At 40.9% G+C, this 24368-nt stretch overlaps 1 protein-coding gene across 7 annotated transcripts in view; it reads right to left on the minus strand.

The window, feature by feature from the left end:
* Positions 1–24368, minus strand: part of LOC135098145 (solute carrier family 35 member F3-like) — a 117897-nt gene that overhangs the window by 63765 nt on the left and 29764 nt on the right. For 6 of the 7 annotated variants that reach the window (XR_010266601.1, XR_010266602.1, XR_010266603.1 and 3 more), the window contains one exon: positions 8632–8685. Coding sequence is in view for 2 of the 7 variants with exons in the window: in XM_064000354.1 (XP_063856424.1) it covers positions 8632–8685 (54 nt within the window). In the remaining 5 variants the exon portion in view is untranslated. Of the gene's footprint in view, positions 1–7070; positions 8434–8631; positions 8686–24368 lie in introns of those variants that run through there. The other variant, XM_064000356.1, reaches the window with a different exon arrangement.

A 24368-nucleotide genomic window follows, 5' to 3' on the forward strand; every position in this document is an offset into this window, starting at 1 on the left:
CATAAGAGCTGTGTCAAAGTGTACTTACATGGCGTATACAAGTTGGATAATACGTACCAGTAGTGTATTATTATATTAGATTAGATAAGCACCAGTAACAGATCAATACACTTGTTATGAATGCTTCTATTCATATCTACTGTATATATACATATGTTGGCCCAATGTTCCCTCAAAGAGAGAGAGAGAGAGAGAGAGAGAGAGAGAGAGAGTGAGAGAGAGAGAGAGAGAGAGAGAGAGAGAGAGAGAGAGAGTTGAATAGGCAAAGGTGTACATTTCAGTTAGAAAGAATGGAATGGAAATACAACCACATTTTTACATCTAGTCACTGGGATAAAGGAATGAATGTAATAACAAGTAAATAAGTAGAAATAATATTACGCGCTATGCTATTTTGAAAACATTTTTGGTTGAAATATTTGCCTCACCTCCTATGAAGCGGACTCACTTTATTCTCTATTACAGCATTTGCTTGTGACTCATTCCCCTCCAGCAACAGTACAGTAATTCTTCAGAAAGATATGCAAAATACATTGTCACTTAAGTTTTGAAACGAATGTCTCTCATTATCATTTGGTGATATTCTTTTTTTTTTCTAAGGACATTTATCAATATTAACTTTTCTATGATTTTAAAGCTTCTGTTAAATCTCAATAGATTCTAGTGATATACAGTATGATTTCGCTCATGTCGTGAAACTATTTCAATAACCGATCGATATTGACGTAACCTTGCTGCAGGAATATCTAACCAGTAGGGGTTTTAATGACGTAATCGATGCTACATTCTGACGGTAACATAATACCAGGCGACTGCTACGATTTGGGGCGATGTGGTTACACTCCATCTGAGCGGCATCGTTTTCTGGGCTGGACATTATTCCCTGTCGACAAGTTGTTCCGGAGTTCAAAGCATTTTTTCATGATGGACGCTGTCAGAGGTAGCACACGCCACGCACACACCGGCACACGGGCCCGTGATATACCACTGTGGCTGAGCTCACTGGTGCAGCACAACACACACACACACATACATACACACACACACACTCACACATGGGGTACATTTACAGCTGAATAGACAGATGATACAAACGCACACAATGTAACTTTGCCTATAGTGTTGCTTTTTGTTATCATTGAGGCTGCTACTATCCACTACTACTACTACTACTACTACTACTACTACTACTACTACTACTACTACTACTGCTACTACTGCTTATACTGCTCCGTACGTACTAATACTCCTGCTATTACTTCCACTATTACTGGATATTGCGGGGGTAGTGCGCTGCCAGGTCGCCATCTACTTCATTCTATTCACGAAGCGTCGTACATTCTGGCGACACTTATTGGATTCCTAGGGTTGTCAGGACGCGCGGGGTTGTCACTCGTCCGTGGCGGGAAGTGTTCCAATATCAAAAAGATTTGCCTTAAGGGGAAGCGTTTACGAAGATGGAGTAACCCCAAGCATCTCAGATTCAGTGCTGTAGGAGGAGGAGGAAGAGGAGGAGGAAGAGAGGAGGAGGAAGAGGAAGAGGAAGAGTAGGAGGAGGAGAAGAACCATAACAACAACGATAACGAAAAGGAAAGATGACATGCGTAATACAAGACACTCCCAAAACTGTATATAGGATTATGAATATATGAGCAGCCCTACATAAGATTGAATACGATTTCTTCCACGTCTTCTGAAGTGTTACCAATATTTTACTATGACTTGAAACTCTTCCCTGCATATCCTCTTTTCAAAGTTGTTGTGGTGTACAGAGGTGTCTGGATATGCGGCGGTGGGAAAGGCGTAGGGAAGAGACGGTTGAAGGAAGGAGGGACGAAGAGGAGGGAAGGAGAGAGGGAGGGGCGGAGGCAAGTAGTATAGTTACGATGAGGTAGTGATGTTACTAAACTATACGTACATCCACTGTCCTTATAAACCCTTAAAATTATGCTATGATAACACTGTAAGTTTCATCACAAGCCATCACGGCTTAAAAAAATCACATATAAGGATAAAACAATGCAGGAAATGAATGATGAGGGTGGCACCGTCTCACCGTCAGGGAGGTGTGTCTCTCCGCCCAGCAGCAAACTTGACGTCACTACTTGGCGCGCGAAGGTCCAATGTGGGACCGTTTGGTTACTGCTTGTAATTTGAAAACACAACCTGTGAGCAGTAGCCAGGGCGTTGCAGCGGCGTGCAGTGCGTGGGTATGGTGACTGTGTGGCCTCTGAATGTGGCAGGTGTGTGAGCTGCTGGACGAGAGAAGAGCAAACGAAAAGTAAACATGGGATTGCTGCCGCCTCAGGACACTAGGAGCATTGCAGAAGCGCTGAGGAAGATAATACAACTCTTGACGCAGCGAACACAACTCTGTACTGAGGCAGGCAGTGGCTTCTTCCCAACACCTCACGTGGTCATCACAACAAGGTTAGTCTTACTATGGATATTAGTTTTTTGCCTTTGTAGCGGGCGAGCCGTATGTCCACCCAGAGACCAGATCAAAGGTGTCAATGTTACTTTTTTCTTACACGCTGCAAACACACGGTAATCCTGCACTAGGGTAGCCCTTAGTGGTGAAGCAAAAGGCGATCCCTTACCATGAACACAACAGATCGTGACATACTTGTTGTGGAGGATCAATTTCCCCCGCTATACACTCCCCCCCCATCTCCCTCTCCCTCCGTCCCTCCCTCGCCTGTCACTCTCCATCCTCCGTCTATCCTCTCTCTCTCTCTCTCTCTCACTCTCTCTCTCTCTCTCTCTCTCTCTCTCCTCTCTCTCTCTCCTTCTCTCTCTCTCGTCTCTCTCTCTCTCTCTCTCTCTCTCTCTCAGCAGCAGAAGCAAACTTATGTCAATAACAATAAGTAATATAATAATGATAATAAAGATAATAATAGTAATAATGATGATAATAATAATAATAATAATAATAATAATAATAATAATAATAATAATGATAATAATAATAATAACAATAATAATAATAATAATAATAATAATAATAACCTTCCCTCCAAAAACTAATATATCCTCCAACATTTCCTCCCGTCTCTGCCTCCACATCTCCCGTCCCTGGACCCACATTCCTTCCCGCCGCTGCCCTCAGATCCCATCCCGTCACTGGCACCAAATATCTTCCCGTCCCGCGCCCTGGATCTCCCGTCGCTAGGCAAGATCTCCGATAATTAGCTGGCAGACAGGGCAGCGGGGGATGAGGAGAGCGAGAGGGAGACAGGCGGCACGGTATGTGTGTGTGTGTGTGTGTGTGTGTGTGTGTGTGTGTGTGTGTGTGTGTGTGTGTGTGTGTGTGTGTGTGTGTGTGTGTGTGTGTGTGTGTGTGTGTGTGTGTGTGTGTGTGTGTGTGTGTGTGTGTGTGTGTGTGTGTGTGTGTGTGTGTGTGTGTGTGTGTGTGTGTTTATCTCTAGTTAGTGTGTGAAGTTCTGTGTGCAACATATTTGACAAGTATATATATATATATATATATATATATATATATATATATATATATATATATATATATATATATATATATATATATATATATATATATATATATATATATATATATATATATATATATATATATATATATATATATAATGTAAATATGTATATAATTTGTGTGTATATAGTTATCTAATATATTACGTGACTTATCTATCTGTCTGTCTATCCGTGTGTGTTTGTGTGTGTGTGTGTGTGTGTGTGTCGTGGCCTCTCGCTCAGCCATTCCACCTGTCTTTACTTCACTGCAGGATACAGAAATCAAATCGTTATCAGGCAGCACACGAGCCTCAGAATAGAAGTTTTAGTGTTGCGCGGTTTCTATAGTCCACGCCACAACAGCAGCAGCAGCAGCAGCAGCAGCAGCAGCAGTAAGAGTGTTTTATTCATTCATTCACTTCGTTCTGTATTCATTTGTTTTATTTACTTATTTTTGTAGAGTATAGGCGTGTGTTGGGTGGGGGAGCGTTCTCGTAATGGGCCAGCCATGCAAAGCTTTGGTACACGAATTCCTGGAAAAACTAGTAATTGGTTAAATGTTTCGTGCAGGGAAAGGCGAAGTGCTGACACGGAACCCTGAGTGCTTTGACCATGGTTATTTTTTTCACTCTGCCAAAAGTGTGGGGGCATCTTGCGGCAGGAGGAGATAATAGAGGAGGTTGTGAAGGAGTGAGGTGGAGGAGGAGGAGGACGATGAATAAAAAGGTGATGGATAAAGAGGAGAGTCGTAACAAATAAGGGAGAGGGGCACTCGGAGGAAAAACGAGGGAGTAAAAACCAACTAGAGGAAGGTATGAAAGCTACATACCACAACCTCACTCAGCGTTAACCCCACACTAAACACACCACAACACTCCTCACAAAAAATACCCACACACTGACACACACACACACACACACACACACACACAAATGGGGAACGCCGCAAAAACTTTACTGTCGTGATACTCTTGCCCTCACACACAAACACACACACACAGCAACTAAATAAATAAATACACAGTTAACAAAGGAACAGGTGAACTACACATTTACCTGCGGCACTTGAACTGATTGCTTTGGGCAGGTAATTCTCTCACGGCACATCAGTTAGCATGGAGAGAATAACACCAAGGTTTACCATTAACTTGTCCTCACCCCTCAGCCTGTCTGCTTGTCTGCCTGTCGGTTTCCTGTTCTGCCTGTTTCCTCTAGCCATTCATAGTATCTTATTTCCACCTGCCCCCCTCCCTGCCTATCTGTCGAACTGCTAGTCTTCCTCTTTCCTCCAGCCGTGCATAAACTACCGATGCAGAAAATCAGATCCGTCAGCCTGCCAGTGTCAGCAAGTTAAACAAGTCAGTCCTGAGTCAGTGGCACAAGCTGGCCCACTAAAGTTTTCTTGGAGGCGATTTTCAGATAGTTTCACCTCGATACGTGTGAGTTGGAGGAGCGCTTTGGAACCCTGGTGGTGTGGGTGAGGAGAGGGAGAGAGGGGTGACTGGGAGAGGGAAAAGGGAAGTGGGATGGGGGATAGAAAGGGAAGGCAGGGAAGGGAAGGGAGAGGAGGGGAGTCTTGCTAACGACTGCGAAAATCCGTGAGCTCGTATTGCAGGTCATGTTGCCAAAACAAAAGTGCGATTGCATGTGTTTTTTTTAAATATTTATTGCGGCGTAAATCAATTCCACAAGGGAGAAAAATACGGCATGAAAACACTCCTTCCGGGCAGACGTCGACAGCCATTGCCACGACACTCAACCATTATATTCCCTGAGCGTCAACCACTAAGGCAGCTTCACTCCACCAACGATAAGTATCATAAAAGTGTACGCGTGGTTACATTTTCCCCAATCTCACAGTCCTAAACCCGTATTCTCAAAGGCAATACAAGACGAAGGCATAAACATATCACATTCTTCTCCCGCACAGCTCGACTCAGCAACACAAAACAGCCGGCAGAACAATGGTAATAATCAGCTTACGTCCAAACTCCCCCACAGAAAGGAAAGACCAACTTTTAATTACTTTAGCGCATATTCGCTCCCGGAACACCTGCGGCCTTTGAGGTGTCCCCGGAACGCCAGGTGGGAGGACCAAATTTATCTTTACGGAAAAGTTGAGAACCGCTTTTGCGTCGTCACCGGCACACACCGGCGGCCCCATAGCGAGTCTGGGAAGCAAATGGAGGAGGGTGAGGGAGAAAGAGAGAGGAAGAGCGCAAAAGGGACAAAGAGAGGGACAAGAAGACTATAACGAAAACTGGCAGCACCGCAGGGAAATTAGGACGAACAAAGGGGCATCACAGGTGTCAGGGAGTTATAATTAGAGTTCCGCGGAGACACAGGGAGCCAAAGACGAACAGAAAACGAGACACAGAAACCCAGACAGAAGAAAACGAACAGAAGGTGGAAGGGGTACACGAAATCTCCCCCAAGACAGTAATTAACAACCTACCATCACACTTATTTTCCGCCATTCATATAACTTAGGAGTGTCATAACTTATATATGAAACTCCAGCTGTGTTTTTCCCCCTCCGGCACAAAAGTAACGACATTAGAAGAAATCGAAATATATCTAATTAAGGGACAGTCACGGGACGCCTCCGCCACCGCCACGAGGTCTGATAAAATAATGACAATAATGACAGGACATTTTCAAACGAATTTTCCCTTTCGTCCAGGGAAGTTTCCAATCAAGGGTGGAGAGAGAGAGAGAGAGAGAGAGAGAGAGAGAGAGAGAGAGAGAGAGAGAGAGAGAGAGAGAGAGAGAGAGAGAGAGAGAGAGAGAGAGAGAGAGAGAGAGAGAGAGAGAGAGAGAGGAAAAATTAGAAAACTTTTAAAATTCTGAGATATTATTGGAATAACAGACAAATATCTTCCTCTCCCTCCAATCCCACTCTCACCCTCCCTAAAAAAGAAGAAGAAGAAGAAGAAGAAGAAAAGAAAAGAAATGGACATTTTTTTAATCCAGTTTATATATTCCCACCAACGACACTATTTCCAAACAGCCAACCAAACAAACACCGCCTCTGTGACAAACATGAACGGGAAAGACTGGTGTATATATTTTTCCTCAACACACGTCAGTGCTCCGAAAACTTTTATTTTTTTTTTACTGGGAAAGTTTGAAAAAATAACAGACACACGTCCCGATAAGAAAATAGTGCAGCGTGCGATAGGACAAGGGCGAGGACAAGGAAAATGGAGGACGGCGGGCTGAAGGATAAAAGTGCAGGACAAAGAGGGGAGAGTTGCAGGATGAAAGGATGAGAGAGAGAGAGAGAGAGAGAGAGAGAGAGAGAGAGAGAGAGAGAGAGAGAGAGAGAGAGAGAGAGAGAGAGAGAGAGAGAGAGAGAGAGAGAGAGAGAGAGAGAGAGAGAGAGAGAGAATTTAGTCTGGAGGTGGAAGCAATAATTTCATTACCACAGAGGCTGGAGAGAAGGTTTTATGAAGGCATTTTTCTCCCTCCTTTTCTCTCTCTCTCTCTCTCTCTCTCTCTCTCTCTCTCTCTGGTCATTTCATAGTGAAGAGGAAAAGATGTACAGTAAACATGAAATTTTAACACACACACACATACACACACACACACACACACACACACATCATTCATACCGTAATTCCCAAAAATGAACTCTGATTTTCTTCTCAAAACCACCAAAGCGATACCGTTCAAAATCTAAACCTTTCAAGCATCCCTACTTAATTATCTTTAAGAATTAACTCAATATATCTAAGAAGCAACTGAATTTATGTACAGCCACCTTCCCGAGTACAGTTTCCAGCCATATCACACATGAAGACTACCCACCAGACCCCAGTAAGCGTCTTTCTCGTCCACCCGATATCCACTGGCCATAGTAATACAGCAAACCAACCTGCAAAATCCCCCTTCCTTCCTTGGACACGCTCTAATTAATCTTCAAGGCGTCGGTGGGGGAGGAAGACGCAAAAGACGAGGTTGGGGTGAGTTTGTTTCCACTGGTGCGTTTCACAGAGGCAGTGTCAGTTGTCCCTCACTTCTGATCTTTCACTGATGTTACTCTGTCCGTGTCAAGAGACGTATAGTAAAGGCAGTCTGTGGAGTGAACTGTTGCCCTCATTTTGTTGTCTTTGTTGTTGCTGTTATGTTGCTGTTTGTAGCGCAATTGTAGGTGTGGAAATGGAAGTGGAAGAGGGGGGAAGTGTGTCTGTGTGGAGGGAGGAGGAGGAGGAGGAGGAAGAGAAGGGGAGGGAGAGAGAGAGAAGTGAAAGAGCGAGAAAGAGGACAAGAACAAGAACAAGGAGAAGGAGAAAAATAAAAAAGAAGGAAGAGAAGGAGGAAAATAAAGAGTAAGAAGAGGAGGAAGAAAAGCAGCAAAAGCAGAACGCAGTATATGACAGCAACGGTGCATGATGTTAGAGACAAAACGATTCACTGATTAAGACCATCATAACTTATCACGAGAAGCGAATCAGGTGTTCTCGATATAAACAACTACAGGTAATGATGTTCAGGTGTTCTCGATACATACAACTGCACGTGATAACATAAACCCGCCACACTGACAACAATACAAGCTTTCCTCCACTAAACCTCCTTTATAGTTGCTTCTACTGACGGAGGAACAACCCGAGCTGCATTGCCGGCCGGGAGTCAGAGTCACGGGCGGCGGCAAAGCGGTGGCCAGGGTGTGGGAATCGCCTGACGCCAGATAATTATTGGCGGTAATTCTGGTGCTACGACCCGAAAGTTTACGTTTGCAATTATTGGTTGGTGTAATTACGCACCTCCCTCGTGCCGCCCATTCCGCCCAGTAATCTCATCTAACAAGCCTCTGCTCCTCCAGCCTGCACACTACCTGCTCCTCTCCGCCCTGCACAAGCTTCCTACTCTTCTTGTGCCTCTTCTTCACTTCCTTTCACTCCTTCCCCTTCCTCAGCCCTCAAGGATGGCTGCATACTATCTCTTGAGGAGGGGAAAAAAAAAGGAGGATGAGGAGAACAGACACACACTAAGAGGACACAGACGACGCCAAAGAGATAATTAATACAAAGAATAATACAAGAAGAGAGAAGGGGGGAGGGACAGGGAGCAGATCTTAGGTAAGCCTTGATCCTTACCTCATTTCTACCTGAGCGACTTGTAATGGACACGTGGGCTTACCTGTGTGTCAGAAGGATCCTGGAGACGCCCAGGTGTGTGTCTTCTCGACGAGGTCTGAGGAGGGGAGGAGAAAAATGATGAAATTAATGCATCTAGACTCGAGACTTTGAATCCGATGAGGAGACGAGATAAAGAGGAGAAATATAATGATTATATAAGAAAATGAATGTCAGGTATAGGATTAAAAGAATAAAAAAAAGAAGTGGTTGATGAAAGGAGTGAAAAAGTGATGAAATTAATGTATCTAAACATAATATTTGTGAATCTGATGACGATATAAAAGAAAAAAAAGGAATAAAATAATGATTACACAAAAAAAATCAGGAAAAGGATTAAAAGAAATAAAAAAAAGAAGTGGGTAACGAAAGCAATAGGAAAGAAGGGACTGGAAAGGAGGAGGAAAAGGAGATAACTTTTCCTTTCCTGATAACGTGTTGGTTTTATGTACACGTCACGTCACTCTGAAGGGAAAAAAATAACATTGAAAGAGAGAAAGTATTTCCTGCACCTCGTCTAGAATTCAGTGTGTGTGTGTGTGTGTGTGTGTGTGTGCAAGCATGTGTTCATTTAGCCCCGTAGACGTTGAAATTACAAGCACTCATGCAGGAAAAGCCGTGGCGTTTAAGACACTTTTCCCTAAATTGACACGAAGCTCGCAGGAAGGAAATATTAAAGTGACTGTCATGCAGGTACGTCTCACATTTTGGCGTCTGGGAAGGAAACATAAAATTTAAAAAAGGAAAAATGAAGAATAAAAACGTACCTATTGTATATATACTACCACCTCCTCCCCCCACCTCTGTGTGTGTGTGTGTGTGGGTGGGTATAGAGTCCATTTTTACAAGCGTTTTATACAGACAGAAAGCACGTAATAAACTTTTCACTGTCGACTCAACGTTCCCTTTTCACTGTACTTTCGTCCTTGCCTCGCTCGTTATGCTCCATCCACAGCCCTTGCCTTCACTTCCCTCCTTGACGCTCTAAACCTTCCTCTCACACGTTCAATTTTATCTCTCTCCTCTCCAAAAGAATAATGAAAACACTTTACGAGGATTGCATAACATATACGTGCTTTTTTTTTTCTCTCTCTCTTGCTACTGTTGCCCTCTCCCTCTCTTTCTCTCTTTCCTTTGTACCCTCTGGCCTCCTCTTCTTCTTTATCCTCCGTGTCCTCCTGCCCCAATAAAGCCGCTTACTTGTGTGACGGGGCACCTCATACAGATAGTGAGTCCCAAAAGTAGACAGTATCATGGTAGCAACTGGTCAAGTCTCATTTCGAATTGGATTTTACGTCGCTTCTGTAATTCGGCCGCGTCTGTGTGGCGGTGCACCCAAGTTGAGCGCGGGGCAACAAAAGTACGAGGACAGAGAGAGAGAGAGAGAGAGAGAGAGAGAGAGATTGATTCCACCCTCTCTCACACGCCAGGCCTTTCCACTCTCCCCACCCCGCCCCTCACTGCAGGGCCGTCAGGTGTCACGTGTTGCGGGCCGCCAGTCAAGAGTCGGTAATATCACGGCCACTGGTTCTCCTTGAGTGTTGGCATCTTGATTAGTGAAGCGTCATTGGTGTCATTGCCTGAGTGTAGCTGTGGTGCATGTGTTCGCCCTTCGTCTGTTGGAATTTGAAGGGTTTTACTGTTTCTTGTTTTGTTTTATTTTGTTTCGTTAATTTGTGTTTATTTTTATTTAGGTATCCTTCTATTTATCTGACTTGTATATCTATTCTATTTATTTATCTATTATGAGTTATCTACTCGTTTACACAATTTTATTTTTTATTCAGGATTGTGTGATTAGTTCATGGGACTTAACTATTTGTCTATTCAAGTGACTTCTCTATCTACACATATGTACTTATTTCATTCACTCATCTACTTCGCATTCTACTATAAATGACAACTATCGATATTTTCAACACATCCATATTCTTATAAAAAAATATATATACACAACTTCATCCTGGCTCACCCCCCCACAAAAAAAAAAAAAAAAATCTAATTCTTACACTTCTTTTATCGAGCTTCGCAGGATCGAGCAAATTGTTGTTTCTGTTCGTGGATTTGGTGAAGCGGTAAGACATTTCATAAGATTCTGAAGTATATTAAATATACTTCAGAATCTTATGAAATGTCTTACCGCGAAGAAGAAATTTTCTTCTTCGATTTATTGACAAAACTCAGGGTCATGCATGAATCTCGAGACGTCTGGTATACAATGTGCTTCTTGTCAGGAATCAGAGGAGGAAGATGAGAAAGAAGAAGAACGAGGAAGGAAAAATAAGACAAGAAAAGAAAAAAAGAAAAAAATAGAAAAAGAAGTGAAGGACGAGGAGAAGGAAGAGAAGAGGGAGTAGAAATAAGAGGAAAATACAAAGGAGGAAAAAGAAAAGAAAACAAAAACAAAAACAAAATTGTAAAGAAGCAGAAAAGAAAGAAAACAAATAGAAAAAGAAAAGTAGGAGGAGGACAAAAAGGAAAAAAAAAAAAGAGGGAGGAGAAACAGAAGAAGAAGAAGAAGGACAGTATCAACGAAGGACGAATCTTGTAAATCAACACCTGCTCACCACAAACATCTAATTCCCGCACCGGGCAGCAAAGAAAACGCAACCTGGGGAAGTTCTGTCGAAATGTCCAAGCAAACCATTAAACATTCCACGAGTGCCACCAGTGGACAAGGTGACATGTGAGCTGAGATTAACACACCTCTTATGCTGCAGTCAGTGTCGGCCATGCACATTGAAGGGGTAAGGGGTGGTGGGTGGGGGGGACAGTGCAGGCTGAGTAAGAGTAAAGATCAGTTCAGTACTACAACATATACACTATTATTAAGCTCCTATTTTTACTCCCTGTTCTTCTCCTTCTCTTTTGTACATCAGTAAAGGTCAATTGAATACTACATATAGTTCAGTATTATTAAGTTTCTATTTCTATTCCCTCTTGTCTTTCTCCTCGTTCTCTTCTTAATTCTACTTTTTTTCTCTTTTTTTTCTTTTAATTTTCTTTGTCTTTGTTTTTTTTTTTTTCCATCTATCAGGGAACTCTTTTTTTTTTCTTTTTATCGTGACAGACTATGCCAGTCAGTACTTCCATAATTGTAATCTTGGTTGTATGAATCGGTGGAAAAAACAAAACAAAATTACTTTACGTTGCTTAGCATATCAGAAAAAAACTGAGTGAATTCCACCTTTGTGTATATTTCATCCACTCATGTAATTCTACCCATATCTATAATTCCACATTCCTGCTATAAACTCAATTCTGTATTCCAGCAACATGAATAATTCTAACCATACATATTTTATCCAAACTCACACTGAATACACGTACACAATAACAACACCAGCTTAATTTCAGCACTTAATAATTTAAACATTTACTGCGGTATACAACAATTCAGTGCACAGAAAGCACTGCCTAAAATAATTTCAAACATCTACGAAACAAAAATAAATATTTAGCCAATATTTAGCCAGTAAAGTATTTAGACGTGGCTGCAGAACAAAAGATACATCCCGGAGTGGTTACTTAAAGAATGACGTGTCTTGTAGCGGTGAAAGTTAATACAGAAGACGTGAAAGTTAATACAGAAAAATGTGAATGTGATCTGCTGAAATACACAAGGACGCAAACTTCTCCGCTATCCTGAAGGCACGCTGTAGGACACTCGTTGTCGCGGCAAAATATATCACGCGAGAAATTACGAGCAGGACTGGACTTGAAGAGGACAAGCTGCGGTATGGCTTAATAACGGAATCAACCTAAGCAGGATAATGCAATGAAACTTTTAATATCGCTCCGTCCAAGTTTGGGAAGCAGCGTGAAGAAGTTTCGGGGAGAATGATTTAATTATCAGATGACGGCTTGATGCTGGCAGACATCCATCCGTAAATACTAAGAAGAACAGAAAAATAGATAAAAAAAAAAGACTGGTCCATATAAAAGCCAGGCTATATGTCACACGTCAATTACTAGGGTGCAGGTAATTATGTGAGAAAAAAACACCACTAGGATGCTTCAGTATAAAAATATATATACGTACACTGATACAAGAATTAGTTAATGATAAACTCTCCTCTACTGAATAAAAAAAAACGTGTGTGTGTGTGTGTGTGTGTGTGTGTGTGTGTTTGTGTGTGTATTCGAAAGTGACTAGCTAGTATTTGTATGGAAGCTTATATTACATCCTGAACATTTCGTGCTAATCATCGTTATCACACCAAATGAAGCGTTAGGAAGGCATAATCACGTTTCACGCTTCGCCATTGATGAAACACCTCAACTTCCGGTAGTATTGTTCCTGATAATTGTAATATGACGCAGACAACACCACCAATCCCTACACCACAATTGACTCTCACACCAACACGTAAATAAAATCACCTCTGTGCACTGATTTGTATCACTGACCTCACACTGGACACGGATGGTCAGCTTGGCGGTTTCTTTGTCTGCACTGAGAGGTTTTCAAGGAGTTTGGCTTTAGTTAATAATATACTTCACTGTGTTATCAAGGTGTCAGTGCCGAGAACGAGGACTGGGAAAGTATACCGTAATATTCCGTTCCGTGGTTGCTGTAAAATGTCTGATGAATAGTGTATGTCATGTGGAAAGTTATACAATTGTAGCATAAAAAAAAAAAAGAGCAATGGAGTAATGACAGAGTTCACGACGCATATAGATTCTGTCACTCATGCTACTACTTTGATTTATATTTAGTCACTGTCTTCTCAGTAATCAAGCTAATGTTATATATATAGGAAGACGTAGTATTCCATAGATTTCAAGATATCTCACATTGTTATCTTGTCTCTACTGTTTATCTGTCTGTTAATCTTTCTGTCCCTGTTCGCTTCTCTCTCTCTCTCTCTCTCTCTCTCTGGGATGGTGAATGGTATCTACTTACGTATAAACTCCCGCGCGTGTCACCCTGAGCGTGTCACCTTTCACCTTCCTTGCGGGCAACACGTGCGGCAAGGTGCAGGTGTACTAATGACGGCGGAAACTATTTTGCGTCACTTTTTGGGGGAACAAGGCTTTTCACTTCGCTGGCGTTGCTTTAGAATGTTCATATTTCGTAATTTTATAGAAAGAGTTATGTTAATATTTTTACAACCTCCTTTTTTCTGTCTCCTGTTCCGGTTGACGTAAGTTCATTATTCCTACCTGCGTTTTGATCTGTGTGTTGCCGTAACGAGCTCCACGAGATTGCTAGGTGTGATGTTATTGTTTCGTTATTCCGTGACTAGCCATTTGCGTCATGCCAGCCACTTGTTCTTCGTTTGCTTTCATACGCGCACGTTCTGTTCTTTCCTTTTTTTTCGAATTTTTTTTTTCTAGTGTTCTCATGGTCATTTTGTAACTGTTGGTACTGTTCTCTTCGATTACTGCTATTGACAACGTTGGGAACTTTCTTGATCTTTTTTTTTATATATATATTATTATTATTATTTACATTAATTTCTTTTCTAGTTCTCTAGTATATTGTGTTCTTTCTCTTCCCCTTTCTAGCCTCTCTTTCTCTTACTCCTCCACGTGTTCTTCTATAAACAACATGTGAATTTGTCTGCCCCTAATATATTAAAATTTTGTTTCGCTAGTATCTTGCATTCTTCCTTTTCTTTTTTCTTAGTCTCCCTCCTCCTTCTCCTCCTCCTCTTTCTTCTCTTTCCAGCAATTCCACGTCAAATGGGGATGATCCTCTTCAAACAGGAGTACAAAACTGATCTGGCACCAACAAGCAATAGAGTAGTATCCCCACGTGCGCCGGACACTTCACCGCCACCCAGCTGTCCCGGCCCGCCAACACACCACAACAGCCTTCCCTGCGACAGCCTCCAAATTGCCCCCGGGAAGCAAAGGAGGAAACGTCCAGAGAGTGTATTTATTTTACGGTAGGTTCATAAAATCGGATTAAACAGTAACATGGATGTCTCTTTCACCTCCCGCTGTTGCCTTGCCTCTTCTGCTTCTATTTTTATCTTCTTCGTCTGCTTCTTTCTCTTCGTCGTTGTCGTCCTCCTCCTCCTCTTCCTCTTCTCCGTCTTTTCTTTGTTTCCTTCACCTCCTGCTGCTGCTGTTTCTCTCCTCTCTCCCTCTCTCTCTCTCTCTCTCTCTTTCTCTCTCTCTCTCTCTCTCTCACTCAGGCCCGATCTGCCCGTTGCAGCCCCGAGGAGAACGCTGGAGGACAGACATCATACAGCCCATTATCAAGCTCGCAGCAATACCCTACGACTGGATAGACGGAATAGAAACCACCCAGTGCAGAAATACGCAAGTGCCCCGGTATATGAGTCTCAGGAAATGTATGGTTTCAGAAGGGAAAGAAACCGATATGCTAATGAGTGTACCCCGGTGTCTGGAACACAGAACGTGCATAGTGATAACTCATACGGTTACAGAAATGAGAGAGATAGATATGCTAATGAGTGTACCCCGGTGTCTGAAACACAGAACGTGCATAGTGATAACTCATACGGTTACAGAAACGAGAGAAATAGATATGCTAATCAGAGAAGTAAAACAGGGTGTTACAATTGCGGCGAATACAACCATATTCAAAGAAATTGTAGGTTTGACCACAAACTCTTATGTAGCAATTGTCAACGTTTCGGTCATAAGAGCCGCTTATGTCAACAATATAGGGCATAGGATGATGGCGAAGAAGCCTCTGCCGTTGTTGAAATAAAGGAATTTAGAAAAGATTTACTAACGGTGGAACACATTAACGCACAATCACTATTATCGAGTTTGGACGAGGTGAAATTATTGATAATAGATAGAAAAATCGATGTTTTATGTGTGAGTGAAACATGGCTTCAAGCAAACACCCCAGATAGCTATGTAGAAATTCCTAATTACAAGATCTTTAGATGTGACAATGGCCGAGGAGCCGGGGTGTGCATATATGTCCATTGTGCCCTCAATCCCTCTGTCATTAAATTAGATGTACCAAGGACGACAGGCGTGGAGGATGTGTGGGTAAAAATACAGTACAGGAAATGGCCGGCCATCATCATTGGTTGTGTATATAGACATCCCAAGGCCTTAGCCACATCATTTGATTACATTCAAGACATTTTTAGGATGGTATGTTTACGTGACAAAAGTGTCTTCATCCTAGGAGATTTTAATGACGACATAATGACAATGGGCAATAAAATCAGTAAGGTGATAAAAAACAACAAGTTGACACAAATAATAGATAAACCCACAAGAACAACATCAACATCAGCTACGTTACTAGACCTCATAATAACTAATAAACCTGATGTCATTTTATCACAAGATGTTGTTCCTCAAGTCATAGCTGACCATGACCTAATATCAGTTGCTTTAAATGTAAGGAAACCCAGAAAATTGCTTGAGGTAAAAACGTTTCGTAATTTGAAGAACTATGATAAAGACACTTTTTGCTCGCTTCTTCTTGACAATGTTCTGATTTTGAATAATATATTTTTAACTGACGATGTCAACAAACAGGTAGAAATTTTTAATGATGTTTTTATTAATTGTCTTAATATATGTGCCCCTATTGTAACTAGAGCAGTGAAAGGAAGACCAACACCATGGATGAATGACGATATACGTGAGGCAATGGAGGAACGTAATAACTTGCAAAGAGAGTTTAAAATCGACACAAGTAATTCGCGGTTACGGGAACGTTATAAGACAGTAAAGAAACGCGTCAAGCAACTAATTAATAAAACAAAGATGGATCACTACCTCAATCGCTTTAAAGACAACAAAGGGAACACTTCGGCTACGTGGAACATCATTAAAGAAATTATCCCTAGTCAGAAAAATAATCACAATTCCTATAATTTTGAAAACGTAAAAGAGAAAGCCGAAGAGTTCAATAATTTCTTTTCTGGTATTGGTGAATCAACTTTTAAACGCTCACAGAAAGAACTAACTGATGATGGTAAATCTGTTGGCCAGCTTCCTGAACCTAATATTAGTACTGTCTCTACTTTTAGACCAGAACCAGTAGATATTAACACCATAATATTAACAGTTAAAGATCTCAATACAACCAGCTCTGTCGGCTCTGATGGTATCGGGTTATGGTTTCTCCGAGACGCGCTGTGTGTCATAGTTCCCTTCCTTACGTGTATGGTCAACACATCCTTGGTGACGGGGGTGTTCCCTGAGGCCTGGAAACACGCCTTGGTCGTCCCAATATATAAGAACGGTGACTCTGATAGTGTGAATAATTATAGACCAGTATCTATACTACCTATCATATCTAAAGTACTGGAAAAAATTGTTGCTAAACAGCTGTCATTTTACTTAGAATCTAATGATTTATTGTCTAAGAGTCAACATGGCTTTCGACCCAAACTATCTACTGAAACGGCCCTCACTAGCGTCACAGATGCATTGTATGCAAATATGGACAACAAGAAAGTATCTCTGTTAACCTTGTGTGACCTCTCCAAAGCATTTGACACAGTCAACCATAAATTCCTTCTAAATAAGTGCTCTCTATTAAATATTGACTGCTTTTGGTTTGATAATTATTTGATGAATAGAAGTATGTCAGTTCGTCTAGAAAACAATATATCTAAAAAGAAAACTACTTGCTATGGGGTCCCACAAGGCTCGATCCTGGGACCAATTTTATTTGGCATCTATGTCAATGACTTATATGAACATGTTGATTGTTTCCTGATACAATATGCTGACGACACACAATTTTTGCACTCGGGAACTATTGAAGATATTAATCAAATTGTGAAATACACTGAGGACACTCATGAGAAATGTCGAGATTATTTTTTGAAAAATGGTTTGATGTTCAACTCCTCTAAAACTCAGTGTATTTTTATAGGAAACAGTCAGCTATTATCTAAAATTCCACCTACCACAACGATCAACTTTAATGGGAACATCATATACCCAAGTAAACACGTAAAAAACTTAGGAGTCTATATTGACCGCTTTATGCTCTTTGATGTCCATACTAATGAGTTAAATAAGAAAGCTATTGGTATTTTAATGTATATCAGCAGAATAGGTGACAGCTTAGATAAACAAACCAGGGTCATTATTGTACAGACACTCGTTCTTAGCTTAATTGAGTATTGCATTAGGATATGGGGAACTGCAAGTGACACTGTAATATCTAATGTGCAGAAAGTGCAAAATTTTGCAGCAAGGGTTGCAGTGGGAGGAGTAAGGAAATATGATCATATATCTCCTTTTATCAGGGAACTGAAATGGCTAAAAATAAAGCAGAAACATGTATTTCAAGTAGGTATAACTATTTTTAAAGCTTTACGAGGATTTTACCCAGAATGGTTTTTATCATTAAGCAGTAGACAAGCTGTTACTAGCAGCATCACCAGACAGAGGCACAGCCTGTACGTGCCACACACAAAAACACACAGTGGAGACAGGCGCACTGCTGTACGAGGAGCCAAGCTGTGGAACGCGCTCCCACCTCGCCTAACCCAGGCACCCTCTCTTAACACTTTTAAGGCTAGAATTGAGAAATTTCTGCTAACAGATAATGTTTAAGCCAGACTGAGGATTTTATCGTCATCTTTTCAAGAAAATTTTACTCGCTAATATATCTCTATTTTATACTTTTATCTTATTTTATTGTATTTTTATTTTATTTTTATTTTTATTTTATATGTATGTTTTTGTGCATGTGTAGTATGTGTGTTTCTTTTATTGTGACTTTTTACCTTTGGGATTTAATGGTAAACAATTTATCAAATCTTTTACATTAATATATAGTAGTTGTAAGAGACTTATGTATCTGAATGTATTGTGATTGATGTGTCTATCGTAATTACTAAATATCTATTGTAACCTGAGTAATAACCACTTTGGTGGATAATAAACAAATCTGAATCTGAATCTGAATCTCTCTCTCTCTCTCTCTCTCTCTCTCTCTCGTTTTTTTTATGTTCGTTCCTTCCTCCTCCTCCTCCTCCTCCTCCTCCTCCTCCTCCTCCTCCTCCTTCTCCTTTTCCTCCTCCTCCTCTTCTTCTTTTTCTTCTTCTTCTTCTCTAACACCGTCAACGTTTCTTCTTCCTCTCATATTTTTGTTCTCTCCTCCTCCTCCTCCTCCTCCTCCTCATCATCATCCTTCGGTTTTCATTTTCTTACGACCAGTGTTGTCATATCGTTTCCCACCCTCAAAATGCCTTTAATTTCCACCTTTCTCCTCCACGCCTCCTTCCTCCCTCCCTTCTTCCCTCCTCCAGTGTGTCTCCTTCTCCACTCCAAGCCACACTCCTGCTTCTCCTCCCCTCTTCCTCCAATTTATCTTAAGAAGCCTTCAAGTAAAACATCTCTTATTATTATTATTGAGCTTGCATTTATATTTTATACCTCTCCTCTATAAGTTTTAATTTATTTGAGTGAATGGTACAGTTTTCAAAGGTTTCTTTCTGATGTGGTAAACTGTTGAACTTGTGCATATTTATATTTCATGCCTCTCTAAGTCTTTATTCATGTGAGTGAATGGTTAGGTTACTGACTTTTTATTTATCTATTTTATTTATTTTTTTTCGCAGGGATTCTTCATAATAAATTTTCTCAACTGTAGTAAATTATCGAACTTGCATTTACATTTCATACATCTCACAGTCTTAACATAAGTGAGTGAATGATTAAGTTACACAACGGACTCCCTTTTTCCTACCTAGAGTCGTTCACAATTACTGGTCTGCCTCTTACACTTTTCTCACCGGTAACAATTCCACCTCCCGCGTCTCTAGTCTGGCTGTGATTGATCATGACGCTAAACTCCCGCATGGCCACCAGCGCTCGGAAGACAACGTCCCTTGAAGGTAACTGCTCAGGCATAAATTAATGGCTAAGCACGCACATATACATGATTTGTCATTTTATTCAGCTGCGCAAGTCTAGGTCCTCAGAAATCCTCTAAATCTTGCCTGCAGACATTTCTCATCACTCTGCTGCGTGTGGGAAAGGAGAGAGGATCTGAGGAAGGCAGGAAGATAGGAAGGAAAGGAATGGTGCACGAGAAGGAAAGGTGGCAGAGAGAAATGGAGGAAAATGAGAAGGAAAGAACATATGATTGAACTGGAGGGAGAGAAATGATGCCTGGGAAAAAAAAAAAAAAAAAGGTATTGAGAAGAAAAGGGAGAAGAATAGTAAGAAGGGACATACAGTGCGATTAAAGGATAAATCTAGTAGGGATAGAAGGAATCAATGAATGAAAAAAAAGTACGAAGGAACAGTAAAATGAAGAGAGACATGAATTAAAGAGAAGGAAAGTAAAAATGAAAGAGATGGTTACAGAAAGGATGAGGGGAAGGGAAGAAGAAAAAAGTAGGATTGGAAGAAAGGAAATAAAGCGTTAATGAAAGAAGAAAGACTAATATATATATATATATATATATATATATATATATATATATATATATATATATATATATATATATATATATATATATATATATATATATATATATATATATATATATATATATATATATATATATATATATATATATATATATATATATGTACACACACAAAAAGAAGAAAAAAAATAAAGAATGAAGAAAAAGAAGGAAGAGAAAAAAAAAGAAGAGTAAAGAAAAGGTACGACAGTGAATACCTGCATGAATGTAGGAAGGAAGAAAGGTGTGAAACAAAGAAAGGAACTAAAAAAAAAAAAAAGGTAAAGGAAGGGGGAATATTTATATCTTCAATCCTTACCTTCCTCTTTCCACCTCCACCTCCATCACCTCCTCCTGCTCTCTCTTCACACCTCTTAAGCACTCAGTTGATTCTCACGTTTACCTTTCATCCCTTTGTTCTCGCCAGGCTTCCTCCTTACACCTGCTTCACTCCCCATGCCAAAGCTCCAGCCCCTTACCCGCGCCTCGCTCCTTGCCAGCTCTCGTACAAACACGACTATCAGTTTACGTATAGTCTCTCAGAGTGTAAATTTGACATGTTTTCACGATATCAAGGGAAGGAAAATCGGTCTTTTCTGTTATGGGAAAAAGAGGGTATAAGGATTTTCTATTCTAAATCGTATTTAAATTTTATTTTATTTTTTTTTATTTAATGCGTGGCATTCTTTCCCTTCCATTCTCCCAGTTCACCAGTTCGTCGCAGCCTTCACGGTCGCAGCGCAGGGTAGAGGAACAGTTTCGTTTGTAGTATTACGTGTGTGTGTGTGTGTGTGTGTGTGTGTGTGTGTGTGTGTGTGTGTGTGTGTGTGTGTGTGTGTGTGTGTGTGTGTTTGTGTGTGTGTGTGTGTCCACCATCCAATGCACCTGATCATGTTTGTCCGCGGCAGAATGTCTCTGTGTGTGTGGCCTGCGTCAGTCTGTTTGTGATTGTAATTGGGACACTGAAGGTACAACGATGTTTAACATGTAAACTTTGCCTTCGTCCAATACTACAATCCAAAAGTGGTGGGGTCGTTCGATTTTCGAGGGAGTGGTTTACGCTACACCACTGGCACATAAAGGGGAGGGTTCCGAGCACGCGGCGCTTAATGACAGCAGTACGACAAACTCAAATAGGGAAATGTAAAAGGAGGTCATTGCTCATCTTTCCTTTCTGTTTTGTGTGGGAGAACGAAAATTGCCTGTCTTCGTCTGGCCTTGGTAATGTGATGTGTGCTTATACTGCTTACGCTACAGCGACATTTTACGGTATTGCTGCTTTATTTATGATGTGCTGTTTGAAAACGTTGCTTCTATTCAGTTCATTCTTCCCCTCGTTCTTGTTCTTGTTACTTTCTTAATCTTGTTATTCTTTTCTTGTTCTTGTTCTTCTTCTGCTACCACTGCTGTTGATTTTTTTGTGCGTTCAACATATTTTTTTTAAGCCATTTTCCATTTACTATCCATACACGTCTCAGACACCGTTTTCTTGAATATTCAGCTGCTTTGTTCTTGTAGGGGCTCTTCATCACATGCAGAACAGGGATATTCACTTATATTTAGAAGGACAGCACTAGTACACATAAGAACCTTGGCCTTTCCTTACGTCTGAATCATGCATACCTGTCCACTGGCTCGTACTTGATGTTGAGTGGCGACTTTTAGCATATCACTCACTCCGATAACCAGCGCCTCCACATGCATGTCAAATTAGACGCAGAATAAGAGGAAACTTCACTCTTCATTCTGAAACAAAAAAGTTGAACCAAAAGAAAGAGAGAAAAGATAATAAAAAGACTCAGTTTGTCTCGTTCAGGCTGCTTTCCTCATCATGTCTGCATTCTCTTCATCTTTGCAAGGATTTTTTTTTTTTTCTTATTTTGTCGCGCGTCGTCTTAACTTTCTAACTACTTAACTTCGTAACGGCGTGTGTTGCTTTTCTTTCCTCCCACGACCCACTCATTCAGCAGCACCGGCTCGGGACGCCGCCATGCCGGACAGTGAGGCGGCAAACACGGGGCTTCATTTTCATAGCGTGTTAGCGGCATAACAACTTGGGGAAAAAGTGACGCTTGGTGAAAAAAAAAAAAAATCCATTAAGTATTTTAATAGAATCTGTAGTGAAAAAAGGAACAGCGACGCATCATACAACCAAACTGATATTAGAGTACACGAATGCTTTTCCTGCCTGTGCTTCTCTCATCTCCCTCTCCCCTCCAAGAGAAAACACGAACAAAATAAATAAATACATAAATAAGATGCCACTCATAATACAGCGAAAGACCATCGTACCTTCCTTTCCCCTACTGGAGATAAAAAGAGAAAAAGACACCCCCCCATAATATTATATAAAGGAAAGGAATAAACTTCACCAGAGAAAATTAAGACATATCTATACCTAAAACGTACCTAGCAAAATGTGTGCAAGGATGAATTTTTATTATTTTTTTTTTTTTTTACCTTTTTCATCATCTTTTTTAATCCAATTCCACTAACTTTTAAACACAATTCTAGGGAACACAAAGTTTACACAAGTTTGCTGACCTTGATGACGACCAGACGTGAGCAGCCGCACCTGTTTCCTCCTGTTCTGACCTCGAGACAGTTAATTAAAGGTGTGGCGAGAACGTGCAGGTTATTTGAGTTCACTCCTACATTGCAAAGAACGAGGTGAAAAGTAACAAGATAACCTAACCGTGCATTTTTTGTTGTTGTTTTTTTCATTTACGTAAACAATAACGAAATTTATTGTTTTCTTTGATTACCAACTGGCAGAGGAGGAGGAGGAGGAGGGAGCAAGATCGGAAGGAAGAAGACAATACCAGAGAGAGAGAGAGAGAGAGAGAGAGAGAGAGAGAGAGAGAGAGAGAGAGAGAGAGAGAGAGAGAGAGAGAGAGAGAGAGAGAGAGTCGGAGGATGCTACTGTGTTTAATTAAGAACCGATATATGTGGCCGTTTAAGAGAGTTGGCGGGAGGACTGAGGGAATAAAGCAAGAAGACTTGTGGGTAAAGAAGAAGGCGGGTAGAGGAAAGTGGATCATGGGAACACAGGGAAAGTTATTTATTAAAGGGAACTATTGGAGGAGAGGCAAAAAATGTCGTGTCGTCTTAATAAATGGGGAGAGGGAAGGAGGCTGGGAGAGGAAGAGAAAGAAAGAGTGGGGGAGAGAGGAGGTAGGAAATGAGAGAGGAAGAGAGAGGATAATAAACAAATCAAAAGAAAAATGAAAATGAGAGAATAAATAGAGAAAATGAGAGAACAAAATAAAAAAAGGGGGAAAATATGAGATGAGATAAAAAAAAAAAAAGGTGTAAAGAAGGAAATATATAAAATGATTTAAATAAAAAAAAAGATGAATAAAGAAAAAATTAAATTAGCAAACTTCAAAGGAAAAATGGACAGAAAAAAAGACAAGATAAAACACACACACACACACGCACACACACACACACACTATAACGCACTTACACACCATAAAAGACCCAGTTGTTCATTTTCCCACACTTTTTTATTCACTCCATTCAACTTCCATTTATATTTTTTCACCATGGCTTCGGTTTGTTCTGTTAACGCGCCGAACCCCGAAGCGAGAGCAGCGAACACAAGCAAAGGGGAATAAAGTAAATCAACGCGGAACAATCGCTTACAATTTCACGCATAACATAATTAAGGGGAGGGGGCGAAACAACGAGCGGCGGAGCGAGCGTGGGAACAGAAAAGTGGTGAGGGGAGGGAATGGGAACCGCGCGCGGAAGAAAAATAAATAAACGAATAAATGTACGAGCATGCCGCTGGTACGGAAAGATTTGAAATGATGATGGTTAGAAAAAAAAAAACAGGAAATGTATGAAAGAAAATATATGTCGCGTGGTTATTTAGTTAAGGAAATGAAACAAGAGGAATATTGTTAGTAGTAATATGAAGATGATTTTGATGATGATGATCCTAATTTTTACCACCACCACCACCACCACCACCACCCACCTCTCGCTGCAGTCATAAAGGCCTCACACAGTTACCCGCTCATCACGCACTCAGTTATACGTGAGTCATAAACATAATGGGCAAGACGCCTGCTAGGGACTCCCCCACTGCCATTACTAGAGAAGGAAAGGAAAACGAATAACTCCGTGAAAAGAAGTATCGGAAAAGAGCGCAAGAAAACGTGGAATATAACTCGTTATTGCCGCCGGAAAAAAAAAAAAGAGCAAGAAAGTTTCTAATTTGATCAACAAAGTTGTTGAGTACCTGCACCGCATCACTTTTCTCTCGTTTTCTTTTCTACACTACCAGCGTGACGCCCTCCACGCTCCTGCCACCCACGCCAACCACTTCACACACATTAGAAAAACT

Source organism: Scylla paramamosain, unplaced genomic scaffold, assembly GCF_035594125.1.
Source record: "Scylla paramamosain isolate STU-SP2022 unplaced genomic scaffold, ASM3559412v1 Contig47, whole genome shotgun sequence".
NCBI lineage: Eukaryota > Metazoa > Arthropoda > Malacostraca > Decapoda > Portunidae > Scylla > Scylla paramamosain.